The sequence below is a fragment of the Oryzias latipes genome, chromosome 13, assembly GCF_053564925.1.
Source record: "Oryzias latipes strain Hd-rR chromosome 13, Olatipes_Hd-rR_3.1".
NCBI lineage: Eukaryota > Metazoa > Chordata > Actinopteri > Beloniformes > Adrianichthyidae > Oryzias > Oryzias latipes.
The window spans coordinates 26,363,975-26,378,120 of record NC_136249.1 but is presented as its reverse complement, the minus strand read 5'-3'; the positions used below and the strand labels follow the sequence as shown (position 1 = coordinate 26,378,120).

The window sequence follows — 14,146 nt, the reverse complement described above, 5'->3', positions numbered from 1 at the left end:
AGCCCTCGGTGCAGCTGTGTTTGTTCGGGAGAAGAACATAGTGATTGGCAGTTGTTGTCGCTCTTTTATCTATGGGTTTAAGAGAAACTCGAAATTGCAGGAGAATTTGCACGTACATAATGTTAATTTGGCGAGATGTTTTACGTACGTGTACATATTAAACTGCAACGTTATTGACACACAGGTAGAGAAGAAGCGGAGTGACTTTTTAGCCAATCAGAATGCAGAACACAATGCACAATGCAAATCCGTGAAGTAGCGAAACCATGAAAAGTAAACCGCGTTATAGCGAGGGATCACTGTATACATACATACATACATACATACGTATATGTATATATATATGTATATATATAGCAACACTTTTAAAATAAATCAAAAGATGAACTGAGTCGATCTTTACGAAGAAAATGACATTAAAGTCCAAGTATTGCTCCTCAGTGGACTCTATTTAGTGGGTCCCATCCTGCCTGTTCTTTAAAATCTACTTTCAGTATTGCAATATTTTCTATTGTCTCAGTGCTGCAAACAAAATCTTTTTATATCACTCCCTTTGATATATTAAATCATGGAAGGTATAGACGTAAAGCTATTTACTCGAGTGGAACGATCATGTTTATATAGAGCGGCGGCTGTTTACATGGAACTTACAGACAGGACGTGTCTAGCTCGGCTTGAAGCTTTAAAGCTCTTGAAGATTTACATCACCAAAGGTGCCTTATTATTCCTCACATAGACACGGTGGCATGCGGCTTCGTGAGCTGCATGCAAATCTGCATCCTCCCAGAGGGGATGGTGACAAGCTCAGGCGCAGGATGATAAGAAGTCTCCTGCCAAACGCAGCTGACAAGGAGTCAGTGCTATACTGAGCTTACAACCTTTCAGGAGCCGTGAGCTGATTCATAACGAGGAGCTTTCCGTCTTGCTAACCAGTCTACTTTGAGCAAAAAAGTTTATTGCGGAGCAATCCAAACAGAGAGGAATGATTAACACCGTTGTTCCGGGTAGATTGTTTGTTGTGATGCCGGTGTTTACCTGTGCTACACCAATTAGTGCTAGTACAGTGTAAAGCTCCTCTTTGGTCAGCATGCCAGGTGTTGTGCGGTTGGCTGTCGCCCAGATTTGCCCCAGAGCTTCTCTAGGAAGACCCGACGACATCAGTATGGGGTAGAGCTTTGCCGTGTCGATCCCTGCTGAGGTCATTGTGAATTCAAGTACCTTTTTATACATTTCTGCGGGGGGAAAAAACAAAACAAAATATACACCGATTGAAAACATTTGAAAAAGTTGCATTGCTTACTCCAAAAACCGTTATACTGTGTTCCCTCTTTTACGTGCTAAAAATAACCCCCCCCCACCCCACAGGTGAAATCGCGAAGAGGGATCGCAGATGTTTTAGGACGACATACTTTATAGATTTTTCTCAAACATTTTCACACTTTTCTCTCTTCTTTAAACAAACTTCAAACTTTCGTGGAAAAAAAAAGTCCAATATTATAGAATGCAACCAAAAATCTGCTTGCAATCAAAGAAATGTGAAATGGTAATGCATTCTGTACAAAAGAAAAGGAGCCACAAAGGAGATTGATTGACAAGTTCAACAGCCAATCAGGACACAGATCCCAGTGCACTGTAAAAAACAAACAAACACACACACAATATAGCGAGGGAAAGCTGTACTCCAGTGGATTTAAACTTAAATGTTTACCAGGGAGGAGGCTGTCATTGTAAAGCCAGGCTGGCAGGATGGACTGAATGTGCTCTTGTTGTGGGTACACACCAACACCTGCAAGCACACAAAAAAAAAAACCCACACAGCTAGTTAACCGCTGCAGTACGAGTCTTGCTCTTGCCCGTTTCGAAGACTCACACAAACTTTTAAACTACAAAAGGAGACAGCTGAAAAGCTTCCCTGCACCAAATCACAACAGTCTTGTCCCAACAAACTATACATAATTAGCAACTTATTTCCAGCTTTAGAAAAACAGGAAAATAAAGACTGTTCACTAAAGACCCACTCTGATGAAAATTGTGTTTTTAACACGTTCGTGGTGAATTTTTCTGAAAATGGAGGACATATATAAAAAAAATTTAAGTAAATCTGCATTTCTGAGTATTTCTTTATTTTAAATGCTGTGAATCAAAAGCAGACAAAAAATGAAGCTTGAAAAAGAGCGTTTTCGTGATGTAAAAATGACAAAGGGCCGGCCAAAAGCTCTGTGATGCGCTCTTTTCTGATTCATCCACTTGTACATGTCTAGAGTCATGTACGTCTTTATTTTCCTCATCCAAGCTGGCGTCTGGCTCACAACTGTTTGACTGGGTAGTTTCAATATTCCTCGCCATTTTTGTTGCACAAGTAACATTTGGTTTGAGGTTGTAGGGGGCTGGCTATAAGATAGCTGGAGAGCATATAAACAGAGAGCTCTCAGCAACAGATAGGGGTAAGAGGCGGGGCTGCTTTCCATCAACAGTACCAGCAATAAACTATGTCAGGTTTTTGTTTTTATTACTTTGGCTAAAAACGGCATAATCATAATTAAAAAAAAAAAAAAAAAAAAGCACCCAGAATGCTTTTACAATAGCTTAAAAATGATCGGAGTGGGTCTTTAAGTAGAGAATGACATTAAAATCCAAGTATTGCTCCCTTGTGTATTCCATATTTAACCCCCCCCCCCATTTTGACTCTTTTTGCTTCCATCAGTCTTAAAAAGTAAAACACCGAATATGTCCCTCACATAGAGGACAGAGACAAACACATAGCACAAAGGACTGGCACAGAAGTCATGCACATTTGGCCTCGGATTAGCCAGGCTTCCTGTGGTACCTCCCAAGCCATGCGCATCCCTGTTAAAGGCAAAAGCAGTCAGCATGCATCATGGGTCATTGTCAGCAAGCGCGATTCAAGGTGAAGGAACAGACGGCGGCTCATTTAGTCAGCACGTGTCACCCGCGGGCGCGACGGTTCATTTGCACAATGCAGCACAGAGCGTAGACGTGAAAGGATCCCACTGACGAACGGAGGAGTTAGGAGGGCAGAATAAGAGCAAAGATGTTCAGACACTAAAAAGGACACATCAAAGGCATTATTTTTTTTTTTTTTGCAGTGATTTCATTTCATATAAGAATCATTTGTTTATCCTCAAGATGAAACGAAAAGATGCCAAGTAAAGAATGAAGGCAGAGTGTCGTCACCAGAGTTAGAAAGATAAAACTGTTTCCAAAGAAAGTGTTAATGCTGCAAAAAAGCAAGAAAGAGAAAAGATGAGGTCCAAAGAACCGGCACATCTCTCACCACTGTTACTACTATTTTGAGGCGATGCTCCTGCAGTTGATGGGGGAAGGTTGGGTGGCACCAGGGAGTCTTGTGGATTTTGTAAGGTGAAAGCAGAGTTCAAATCCTCAGAGGCTGCAGCCCAGTCCCTTGCATTAGGGCTGGTTTGAAACTGAGAGGAAACTTTAGTTTTAGGAGCCATTTGAGTCAAACTCTGCTTGGCTCTAAAGTTCAGTTGGGCGGATTTTTCAGCAGTAAGATCACACGAGGAGAACAGCTTTTCTTCCAGCGATGGTCCTAGAAGACGGATGAGGAACAAGCTTCTTTAGAACAGTCCAGATTTTCTGCGTTCAGCCACTCATACATCTCTGCTCTTCCCAGTTAGTTTAAAAAATTACAAATGGAATTAAAAAAACAACAACTCAAAGCACCAAAAAGGGCTAGATAAGAGGAGACCATGAACATGTGAATGCAACAAAAAAAAGAACTTTAATTTCTTTACAGGGAATGCATTAATTCCTTTGACGACATGGTCTTAAAGAAAATCTTTAGAGGTGCAATTCAGTTCCAAAGCTACATGACAACATTTCATTAAGGAGAGTCGTCCTTAAAGTTCATGCTAACCATGCACTTCAAATACAAACACTACCATAGTCATTGCACCACTTTTTCACTGTTGCTGTAATCCACATGAATAGAAAACTTTAAACTTATTTGAGTTCCTCCAATGCAGGTATTGACATGCAAAGCTGATCTGTCAGATGCAATGCATCGATTTGACTTTTCCCTGTGTTCTACAGAGGTAGAAATATCTCAGTAATCAGAGACAATCCTACTATTGGTCTTACAAAGATTAAGGTTTCAGATTTCTAACTTACCGTGTGTCTTAAATGAAAAACGTATTAATCTGCAGAGGCTGGACAGTGGAATTAGCTGAATGAATATTACAGGGAGAGGAATAGAGGGGATTCAACAGAGAGAAAAGTTACCTTGAAACGCAGGTTGGGAGATGGTGCTGACAGCAGAGTGTTGGGTGGCAGTGGAAATGGAAACAGAGGCAGGGAGGGGCTGTGAGGAAGGGGGTGACGGTTGGGCTTGAGCTCGAGAGGAGAGGGTGAAGTGCGAGGAAGGAAAAGTGTTTACAGGTCCCTGAACAAAGTCGCTAAACTCGTCATCATCCTCTGCGAAGCCCATGGAGGGAGAGGATGAAGGCTGAACGGGTGGCTGACAAGGGGGACCGAAGGGGGAGGGGGAGGCAGAAGGTGGAGGGAAAAAGGCGGGGGCGCCGACCGGCCCTTGAAAGTCACTAAACTCGTCATTATCCTCGGACAAAGCCGGAGGGAGAGAGTGAGCGGTGGTAGATGCGTGTGATGGCGATGAGTCTGCAAGAATGGAGAAATAATGATAACACAACACACAAAGAATGAAGAATTCATGAATGTGAACGACAGGAGGGAGCCCATGGGTACTTTGGGTAAAAGTAGAGAGTGTCAAGAAAAATCCTGAAGCCTTAGGCCGAATCCGAATTCTTCCCCTACCCCTCCGGATTCTCCTTATCCTCCAATTGTAGGGGCGTTTGGAGGGATAGGGGTGTCTGAAATAGTTATTTGAAGGGGCAACCTAAGTCCTAACCGCGTCATGCTGTGCCGCAGAGGAAAAAGGCTTTCCTTCACGGGGGTGTGCTCTGAAGCACAGAAGTTTACATTTAGATGTAAGTAATGATGTTTTGTTTCAGCATGACTTTTTAAAGTTCTACAACGGATTTTGTTATGTGTTTGTGTAATTATGTGTAAGTGCTGGCAGCCACGCACTGACACGGATGACCGGCGACTATGGATTATGTCATCAAGAGAGAGAGAGAGACGTCAGAATTACAAGACACTATTTTTCCATAGCTCTCCTTTTGGAATGTTAAATGTAGAGGTAGGGAGAAGCCGTATGGGTAAAGGAAGAATTTGGATTCCGCCTGAGTCACATGCATTTGTACGAGGCGTTGACCCATTTGACCCATATGATAACCCGTGATGCGGGTTTTTGGGTTGTCCGTGCCTGTAGAGGGTCGTAGACAGGAACAACACCATCTCAAAGTGAGCACTGGTGTATCATGGGAGTTCTCTTAAGGTTTATTTATGGAACGATTGTCATGCGTGCAGTAAGTGTATCGTAAAAGTTTTTAAGGCTAACATAAGTTGCACATATTTATGACGCAGGGGTGATGCTGACATACAATGCCCTTACCCCCCACACTGAATTCAAATTCATTTTATTTATTTAGCACCTTTCAGGTAAAAAAAAAAAAAAAACAGCTCAAGGTGCTGTACATAAAAACAAACAAGAATGCAGAAGACAACAATCCCCATTCATGCAATAAAATCATTAAATAAGCCTGCACAATAAAATACACAAAACCAAACACAAGTAAAAGAGAAATGACTAAAGAAAAAAGCTAGAATAGAGAACCCATGAAGCGCTGTCCACCCTGTCCTCCTGTTAGCCGGGGTGACAGCATAGACACAAACACCCCAGCTAAGGGGGAGAAAACACTCGTAAACAGTCTAACTTGACTAAAAGACATTAAACAAATATGTATGTGATAAAATATCATCAAACAGAGTAAAAAATCTAGATTAAACAAATATGGGATACAACATCCTAAAACATAGTAGTAAAAAAATAGCAAAATTGTAAAAAAAAATATATATATATATATAAATAAATAAATAAAAACTTAGAAAAGATAAGATATGAGATCTAATTAAAAGCTGAGTTAAACAGGCGTGTTTTTAGTTTCTTTTTAAAAACCTTGACAGTAGATGAGGCCCTCACATCCTCAGGTAGGCTGTTCCACAGACGAGGCCCATAGTTTCTAAACGAGGCCTCACCGTGGTTAGTCGGTACTAAGATGAGAGTACTGGCCACTTACTGCATGCACGGGGTGTGCAGGTGATATGCAAAGGCCCCTTGCAAAGATACAGCATTTTGGGGGTGGGAAATCTCTACAACATGTCTCACCTTCTTTACTCTGTGTGTTGTTTAAGTGCATGCCACTGGCAGTGTGCCAGTATGGGTACCACATACAGGATTGCCCATTTTTCTCCCGCAAACAGCCGTCTCCACCCGTATGACTAAGGCTTAAGGCAGCCCTTAAGGTCTTCAACGCTCAGTTTCTCTGAACACTTCTGACTTCTTAAAGTACAGTTCTAGCTGTGGTTTTGCACACGTTTTACCGCAACAGTCTTAAAAGCGTCACTTGGAGTAAATATCTTCACTAGTCGTGAGAGAATTGAGGAAAGAAAACACACATTTAGGTGCAAGATTTCAAAAATATCCAAAGTAGAACAGGATAAGATTCTTCCAAATTGTCACACAGACTAGTGACAATATTTCTAAATGGAAGCAGTCAAACAGGCCTTAAATGTTTCATAAATGAAAGATTTTGATTCCTGTAAAAAGGGACAAAACTTACTCATTTGAGTTAAAGAAATCTGCAATTTTAAGACAAGAATCAGTACATAAAAAGATATGGTGGTTAAAACTGTGATGCTTCATGTTGATGGGACAAAAGCTCATAGTGAATCTAAGCTTTAGGTTGTTGGGTGGCAGCTGGGCAGTCCTTATGCTGCCTTAACCCCCATCACCACTCAGGCATTTGGGCTACAGGGAAAATGGCAGGAAGTCAAACTCAAAGAGTGAGGGGAAAGTACCTGGCTTCTTGGTTTGTGAAGATGGTGTGGGATGCATCTTTGCGTCTCTGCTGAAGCCGTCCAAATTCCCTTTGATTGCCTCCAAGGCGTCGTCGCGGCTCTTCTCCCCCGTCTGAGAACAGCCCAGCAGTGTTTGGAGAGTCGTCATTACACAGCTGCGTGGAATATGAACGGGATGCAAGCAAAGTGAAGACGGGCTCACCTTGGGTTTGACACTGCTGAGAAGCCTCAGCTTTTGCTTCTGCTCCTCAAATTGTCTTCTTTTCCTGTCCTCCTCCAGCATCTTTTGCTGATGCTCCAAACGTTTTCTAAAGAGCAAAAGAAAAGTAAAGAACATGTGCAGAAAGGGGAATGTCATATTCTTCAGGAACCAGAAGAACGCCACAATGTGTCTTGATCCCATGGTGACATTAAGTGAAGGCCAGAATTGAGTTTTCAAAACAGACATTTTTCAAAGAATTTCTCTGCAAACTCAAAAAAAAAACACCTTTTCAGAGACATCTGTCCTTGAGCACAAGCAGTAGTTTTATAAAATACATTTTTTTTTATTATTATTATTATATACTTTAAATAAAAGAACACATACACAAAAACTAACAAAAGATGTCAGCAAACTTACTGATGCTCCTCGGCCATTTGTTTCTGCATGTCAGCTGTGTACTGGGGTCCGGCGGGCCGCATGCCCATGAACTGCGGCTGACCCAAGAACTGCATCCCAGGAGTTTGCATGCCCATCGCCATCCCGCTCTGATAAAAAAATAAAATAAAAAAAGACATCAAGAGAACCATATCAGTGATCATTGACAGTCATCTCCTTCTGCTTAAATGGCAAAAGTTTGGAAAAACCAAAAACCAGCTTTTTGGGTCAAAAGAGCTCTAATTCTGTGTGCGTACAGTACAGACCAAACGTCTGGACACACCTTCTCATTCAAATGAATGGGAAAGTGTGTCCAAACGTTTTGTCTGTACTGCGTGTTCAGTTGAATCAGCAGCAGCTTGAAAAGAGCAAAGAGTCTGACAGCTACCTGGATAGGAATGGCGCCTGGGGCCATCTGTGCTCCAAAATTCATACCCATCATGCCCTGCATGTTGGGCTGCATGACGGGGACCATTGGGAAGCCTTGCTGCTGCTGTGGCTGCTGTTGCTGCATAGGTAACATACCTGCAAGAGCAACTCTGTTAGGACATGCTAAAGCGGAGGACGGTTTTAAATTAGTATCAATCAAGTAAAAACATAACTTAGAAGATTTAAGAGAACCAAAATAAAAACTAGTCACTGAATCTCTATTTTTTTGGTAACTAGGATGACAGCATGTATAAAACACAAAAAGTAGTGAAAGAAAAAGCAGCTAAATAATGTTTGTTTTCACAGATGCTGTGTAAGCTGATAACCTGTTCACACTGGAGCTTGCTGATGAGGATTCACTGAGGTGCAGCCTAAATTATTAGAGCAAATGCGCTCTTTACACATTTGTTTGCCTGAATGCAACTTTAAAGCTGAAAGAAGCCACAACTCTGAATATGCCAAGGCAGAGAAGATCATATACATATTCATATAGAAGGATCTGTTTTTGTGTTGACACGTTGAACAATTTATAAGCGTGTTAAAGCCAGTAAAAGTTTATGTATTTCATTAAATTTTAGTTCCTAATGAACAGCACCAGTGTTGTTTTAAGACGGTACAGTATCTTCATAAACAGCTCTTGCATATTCATGTATTCATCTTTTGGATTGCACCTGGTGCAGTGCATTAAAAGAAAACTGTAACAAAGCTAAAAAAAAGTCACCAACAGCAGCAGAATGACTCACCTTGAGGCGGTCCCAGACCCCCTCCAACTGGATACATGAAGCTGAAGGAACAAAAGGAAAATACGATATAGGATTTCTCTGTAATCATTTCAGCATAGAAGTTTTCCAACTGCATTCTTTTTCCAAGGAAATGAAAGTAAGTAGAAAGCTGGATGTTTGGGGCCTACAAATTAAGATTCATTTTGAAGAGTTAAACTGGATTGTAGGCATTTTATATAAGAGTATACAGCAAAAAAAAAAAAAAGAATAAAATGGATCCTTGTATGTTTAAAAAAAGAAGAACAAATGCATTTCTCCAACAGCACTAAGCCAGACATTCACATTCAATTAAATCTGAGCAATATGAATAAAAAAATAAGAGGGCCAGGCCTTGAGGATGCTGCCACATTCACAGCAGATAAACAAGAGCAAGAGGAAGCACAGTAGACAGACACCACGCCGTGGTTGAGTTTCCACAGGCGACTTGTTCCCAGGTTTGGCCAGAAAAACCAAGCCTTTAAGATATGATCAGAGGAAACCCTTTGAATGAGCCAGTTCTCCCTCAGTCTGAGCCAACCCACATAGGCCTTCAGCTATTTGTGGAATAAGTCATTACCACTCAGGCCTTCAGGCTGGAACTGACAAAACAGAGACAAACGGTGCAGAGCCAGGAGGGTTTAAGATCCCAGAGAGATCCAATTATGAGGAATTCAAACATTTACTTTAGTGCTACAACAACAAATAATGCAGCAATCCAATCTCCATGTAAATGAATACGTGACTAAATGGTCTAGAAATGATGTCAGTGACTGCAGTTTGTTCCCACTACACACCCAAACGGGCAATAAAAGGACAAACCAGTTATTTATAGCATGCAACTTTGCTGATGAATATGCATTCATGCTATTGGAGGTTAAAGCAAAATGTGCAGAGCTCTGTGTGGCTTTAGGGCCATGCACAAAATCAAAGTTTTTGCAAAACTGTTTACATGCAAATCAATTTCCATCTTTAGTGCTGAACAAGTCCTGTTCAAAATATAGAAAACAGTAGTTCCGTTCCATGCCATACTGAGTCACGTAACTGGTGCTAACGTCAGTGATACAGCTTTACTTAAAGATTTGAGAGTCTCACATCTGCTCCCTGATAACAAAGGCAGCATTAAAAGAAAAAAAAAAAGCTTTTACGGGACCGCCGGCCACTGCTGGTCACCATCCTGCAGCAAATAGCAGGTTGTGGCCCAGAAGATTAACGGGGGGGGGGGGGATAAGCAGCTTCAGCAGCTGTGAACACCAGGCAGCCCTGTGGCTCATAAAGTGCCATGTAATCGCACCATACAACTATGATTTTCTATGTCTTGGGGACAGAAGAGATGGCTTCAGTCAAGATGATTATTGATGCTGCAGACAGTGATTTCATGCATCTGTAAAATCTAAACAAAGGAAATTGGTTTGCAAATATTGACACCCCTGCTCTAAATGCCTGTTATTTAGAGGTTTCTTTGACTCACAGGAGGAAATATTGCTGTCGACTGATGGATATGTTAAAAACTGACAAGCACTTAGTGTCCAAGTCCGATTAAAATGCACATAAATATCCTTAAATACCCACTCTGATGAAAATTGTTGTATTTGGTGTTTTTAACATGTTCTTCTGGCATTTTTCTCATGAAAATACCACAAAACCTACCAGCAGTGAAGCTGTAGATGAAGGTTATTGACAAAGAGGAGCGAGGCAACCCAGGAGGACACAGAACTGCTGCCCTTGGTGGTGCTGCTAGCAAACAGTCCCAGCTCCAATATTTCTCGCAAATTTTGTTGCTCTGGTAAAGTTAGATTGGGGTTGTGAGGGGCTGTAGGCTAGTGGGAGAGTGTGTAAGCAGATGGATGATAGGAAGTCAGCAAAATTTCTGCTGAACTACTGCAGCTGTATAGAGAGTATGTCCAAGAAAAGACACCTTTTTTGGGCTAAAAACAGCATAATCATAATTATAAGACTTATTGGAACACTTTTGCAATAGATCAAAAGATAAGACTTTTAAGACTGTCATTTTTTTTGTGGAAAACAGAGAAGTTACTTTAGTAAAAATGATCAGTGTCGTCCACACAGCAAAAGACCAGATTATTCAAGATGTCGCATGGCAGTGATCAGCCATAAATTCCAACATTTAGCTCTGCTCTTTTCAAAAAATGTAAACAAGAGACAATTTTAATATATGTGTTATTTTTTTGTTGACAAACATGAGTACAGTCGCACCAATGATAGCAGAGCAGCTAGCTAAACAAAAGAAAAATGTAATAATTCTATACAGTCAAAAAGAAAAAGCCAAAGCAATTTTTACGTCTAAAAACCAGAATAATAATTTTTAAAAAATCAGACTTATTCTGTGGATAAACAACACAGTTTTGTTAGGGGGGGGTTTACTACGATCACCACTGCATTTCAGTCCGGTGTTAGATTCCACTGTAAGATCAGGACATCCTTGTTAGTTGAGACGCTTTTATCCAGAACGTATCCATTATTCAAGTCATCTAATGTAAAAATCATGAGGAGAAGTTGACATCGGTCGTTTCACGGTGCACAAGGAGATCACAATGTCCTCACACTTAATGACTTAAGCGGATGAACATGTGGAAAAAAAGCTCAAACTTGGCTTTATTACACATTATCAAGGGAATCTGGCATTAAAGATGAGCTGCTGTCACATCATCAACAATAACATGTAGAGATCAACCTGTGTTCCTGTTCTAGATCCTGAAGGATCAATAATAGCAAAACCTCTTTTTGTTGTGCCATTTGATATAAATAACCAAACACGTTATTCATGATCTCCATGTAAAAAATAAATAAATGAAAGAACCATACACAGAGACACAGGCCTGTACACATACCTCCAGATCAGATGCTAGCAATGTTTGTTGGAACAACGCAGGAACAATGAATATTACGATATAGTATTTTATCAACAAAATATATACAACACCAGCAACAACAACAACAAAAAAAACTCTTTTAAAGTACTCTAAATACGAAAACAATTCTATGAATGATTCTTTTTTTCCTTCGGACCATGGTCAGGGAGTGAAAGGAGCTTTAAGCTAACGTTAGCTGACACATGACAACCAGCCATCTCATCTCATCCCCCTCGGCAACACAAACCCGGCCTGCCTCGCTGTGTTTCTGGCACCTCTGGGCACCGAATGTGAGGCTGAATGCTATTCGAGTGGAGATGAGAGGATAAAAATTTAATTATAGCCAAGAAAATGTACTTAAAAGGCTAAAATACCTGCTGCCTCCCCCAGATCCTGGCCGCAGCGCCATCTTGACAACAGCAGTCAGCAGTAATAATATGACCTAAGCGGAAACAACATTTTCCTGAGTTTAGTCTGGCAGGCATTTCCAGCAAACACTTCTCTATTCTTCCGCATCTGACGTGGCTTTGTTTTTTCATACCTTGAAAGTTGTTGTTTTTTTTTTCATTTTCTTCTATCTCTCTCTCCTTTTTTATTTATTTATTTTGCTTTATTTGGTGTTATTTTGTTACTTTTCCTATCCGTCGTCGCCTTGGAGTTAATTGAAGGTCAAGAATTGTCGTAAACATAATTCCTATAATCTAGAAGATACAGTTTCTTCTTTTATTTTACTGGATTTTGGGGATTTTAAGGCTTGAACCTAGAAAAAAGGAACAGGTGGATTGACCTATGAGGAAATTGAACCTACGAGAATCAGGAAAGGGGAAAAACTCGGTCGTTCATGCTGTAATACAATTCCTGAACAGCAGGTGTCACTGTTTACCTATTTGTGAATTGCAGATTTTAGCACCAAGAAATTATTTTAGATTATTCAGAGCTGTGTTTGTGTTTTCCTTGATTAATTCTACAAAGCTTAATAAAAAGTAACTACACTCTTTTGAATCAAAACGACTCTATAATCAGTTAAATCAAATTTTGGTATTTTTCTAAGTTTTCTGTTGTTTTTATTTGCATTATGATTTTTTTTCCAGGAGGAACATAACAGGCAAAAATATTGGGAGTTTTAAAATAAAGTAGACCTTGTTTTTGGGAAAAAAATATTTTATAATTAATCCCACATATTTGTGGAGTAGTTTAATATATTACATGCTATTAGTTGGTTGAATAGTTATAGTTATAGTTATTCTTTCCTGTTGAAAGAAGAGATGGTCTGTTCTGCACCTTAGTCTTGAAATGCACCTATTCTTACTCCTACATCCATCTAAGGGCTATACTAAATACATATTTTTTAATTAAAGAAAAATGTGAGATTAATTCATTTAAAACGTTTTTGGGAACGAAAAATTTCTCTTAAAAATTGCTCAACAGTCATAACAAAAAGGTCTGTTAAAATTCTTGCACCTCACTGAATGACTAAAGAGAGTGGACCTGACAAAAATCACAGAAAAGAAATATTAAAACTTGCTTTTATTGAGAAATTTCTCAATCTGGGTACGTGTGTCTTTCAGTCAATATCATAGTTTGACGATTTGGTAGGATACTTTGCAAACATATCTGGGTAAACTTTAAATTTAATAGGTATAGTATGCATAAAAAACCCAATCAATTCAAAAGATGGGTTGCACAGTGGCATAGTGGTTAGCGCCCTCACCGCACAGCAAGAAGGTCCTGGTTTAAATCCCATCTGGGACCTTTCTGTGTGGAATTGGCATCCATGGGTTTTTCTTAGGGCTCTCGACTTCCTCCCATAGTCCAAAAACAAGTTTCATAGGTTAAGTGATGACTCTAAATGATCCCTGAAGTGTGAATTTAAGTGTGTGAGATTGTGAGGCCTTGCAACAAACTGGCAACCCGTTCAGGGTACCCTGCCTTTGTCCAACATTAGCTCAATCGGCTCCAGCAACCCTGAGATATGAAAACGGATGGATGGACGGACGGATGGACGGATGGATGGAACTCAAAAAATCAAAAATACATGACAATCATGGAAATTGAAAATAAAGCGTAAGTTTATTTTTAAAGTGTACACAGCTTATTTTCTATTGTACGCCTGACAATTACAGTGTTAAAAAGTTAAATCTATCTTCAACCCCACAGTAAGAAAGTGGTTTAATGTTTAGCGTTAAAGTGGAGACACTCAGTGTCTGTAAGACACAAAGAACAGCAAAAGCAACTGGAGAAAATGCTAAAATGTCACATGTTCCATAACTAATAACTGATGAAATCTGGGTTAAAGAGGAAAAAAATGAAAATCCTGATAGAGAATCAGCATCTTATTCTATTGGTTCTCACTCTGGTATTAGGAATTATGAACTGAAAAGTCTGTTTATAAAAAAAATTAGACTTAAATAAACAAAATGAGGTTTAGAGTAGAAATATAAAAGTAATGGGTCATTTTAAAAACAAAATAT

At 39.9% G+C, this 14,146-nt stretch overlaps 1 protein-coding gene across 8 annotated transcripts in view; it reads right to left on the bottom strand.

Annotated features, from left to right (window-relative positions):
• Positions 1-12,165, bottom strand: part of synrg (synergin, gamma) — a 34,716-nt gene extending 22,551 nt beyond the window's left edge. For 2 of the 8 annotated variants that reach the window (XM_011482383.4, XM_020708163.3), the window contains exons 1-10: positions 12,050-12,165; positions 8,788-8,828; positions 8,004-8,140; positions 7,598-7,725; positions 7,181-7,286; positions 6,979-7,090; positions 4,264-4,656; positions 3,296-3,571; positions 1,709-1,786; positions 1,036-1,232 (exon numbers count right to left, since the gene is read on the bottom strand). In XM_011482383.4, coding sequence (XP_011480685.1) covers positions 1,036-1,232; positions 1,709-1,786; positions 3,296-3,571; positions 4,264-4,656; positions 6,979-7,090; positions 7,181-7,286; positions 7,598-7,725; positions 8,004-8,140; positions 8,788-8,828; positions 12,050-12,084 — 1,503 coding nt within the window. In that variant the 5' untranslated portion in view covers positions 12,085-12,165. The remainder of the gene's footprint in view (positions 1-1,035; positions 1,233-1,708; positions 1,787-3,295; positions 3,572-4,263; positions 4,657-6,978; positions 7,091-7,180; positions 7,287-7,597; positions 7,726-8,003; positions 8,141-8,787; positions 8,829-12,049) is intronic. The other 6 variants (XM_020708164.3, XM_078929419.1, XM_020708165.3 and 3 more) reach the window with 3 other exon arrangements.
• Between the last annotated feature and the right edge of the window lie 1,981 nt (positions 12,166-14,146).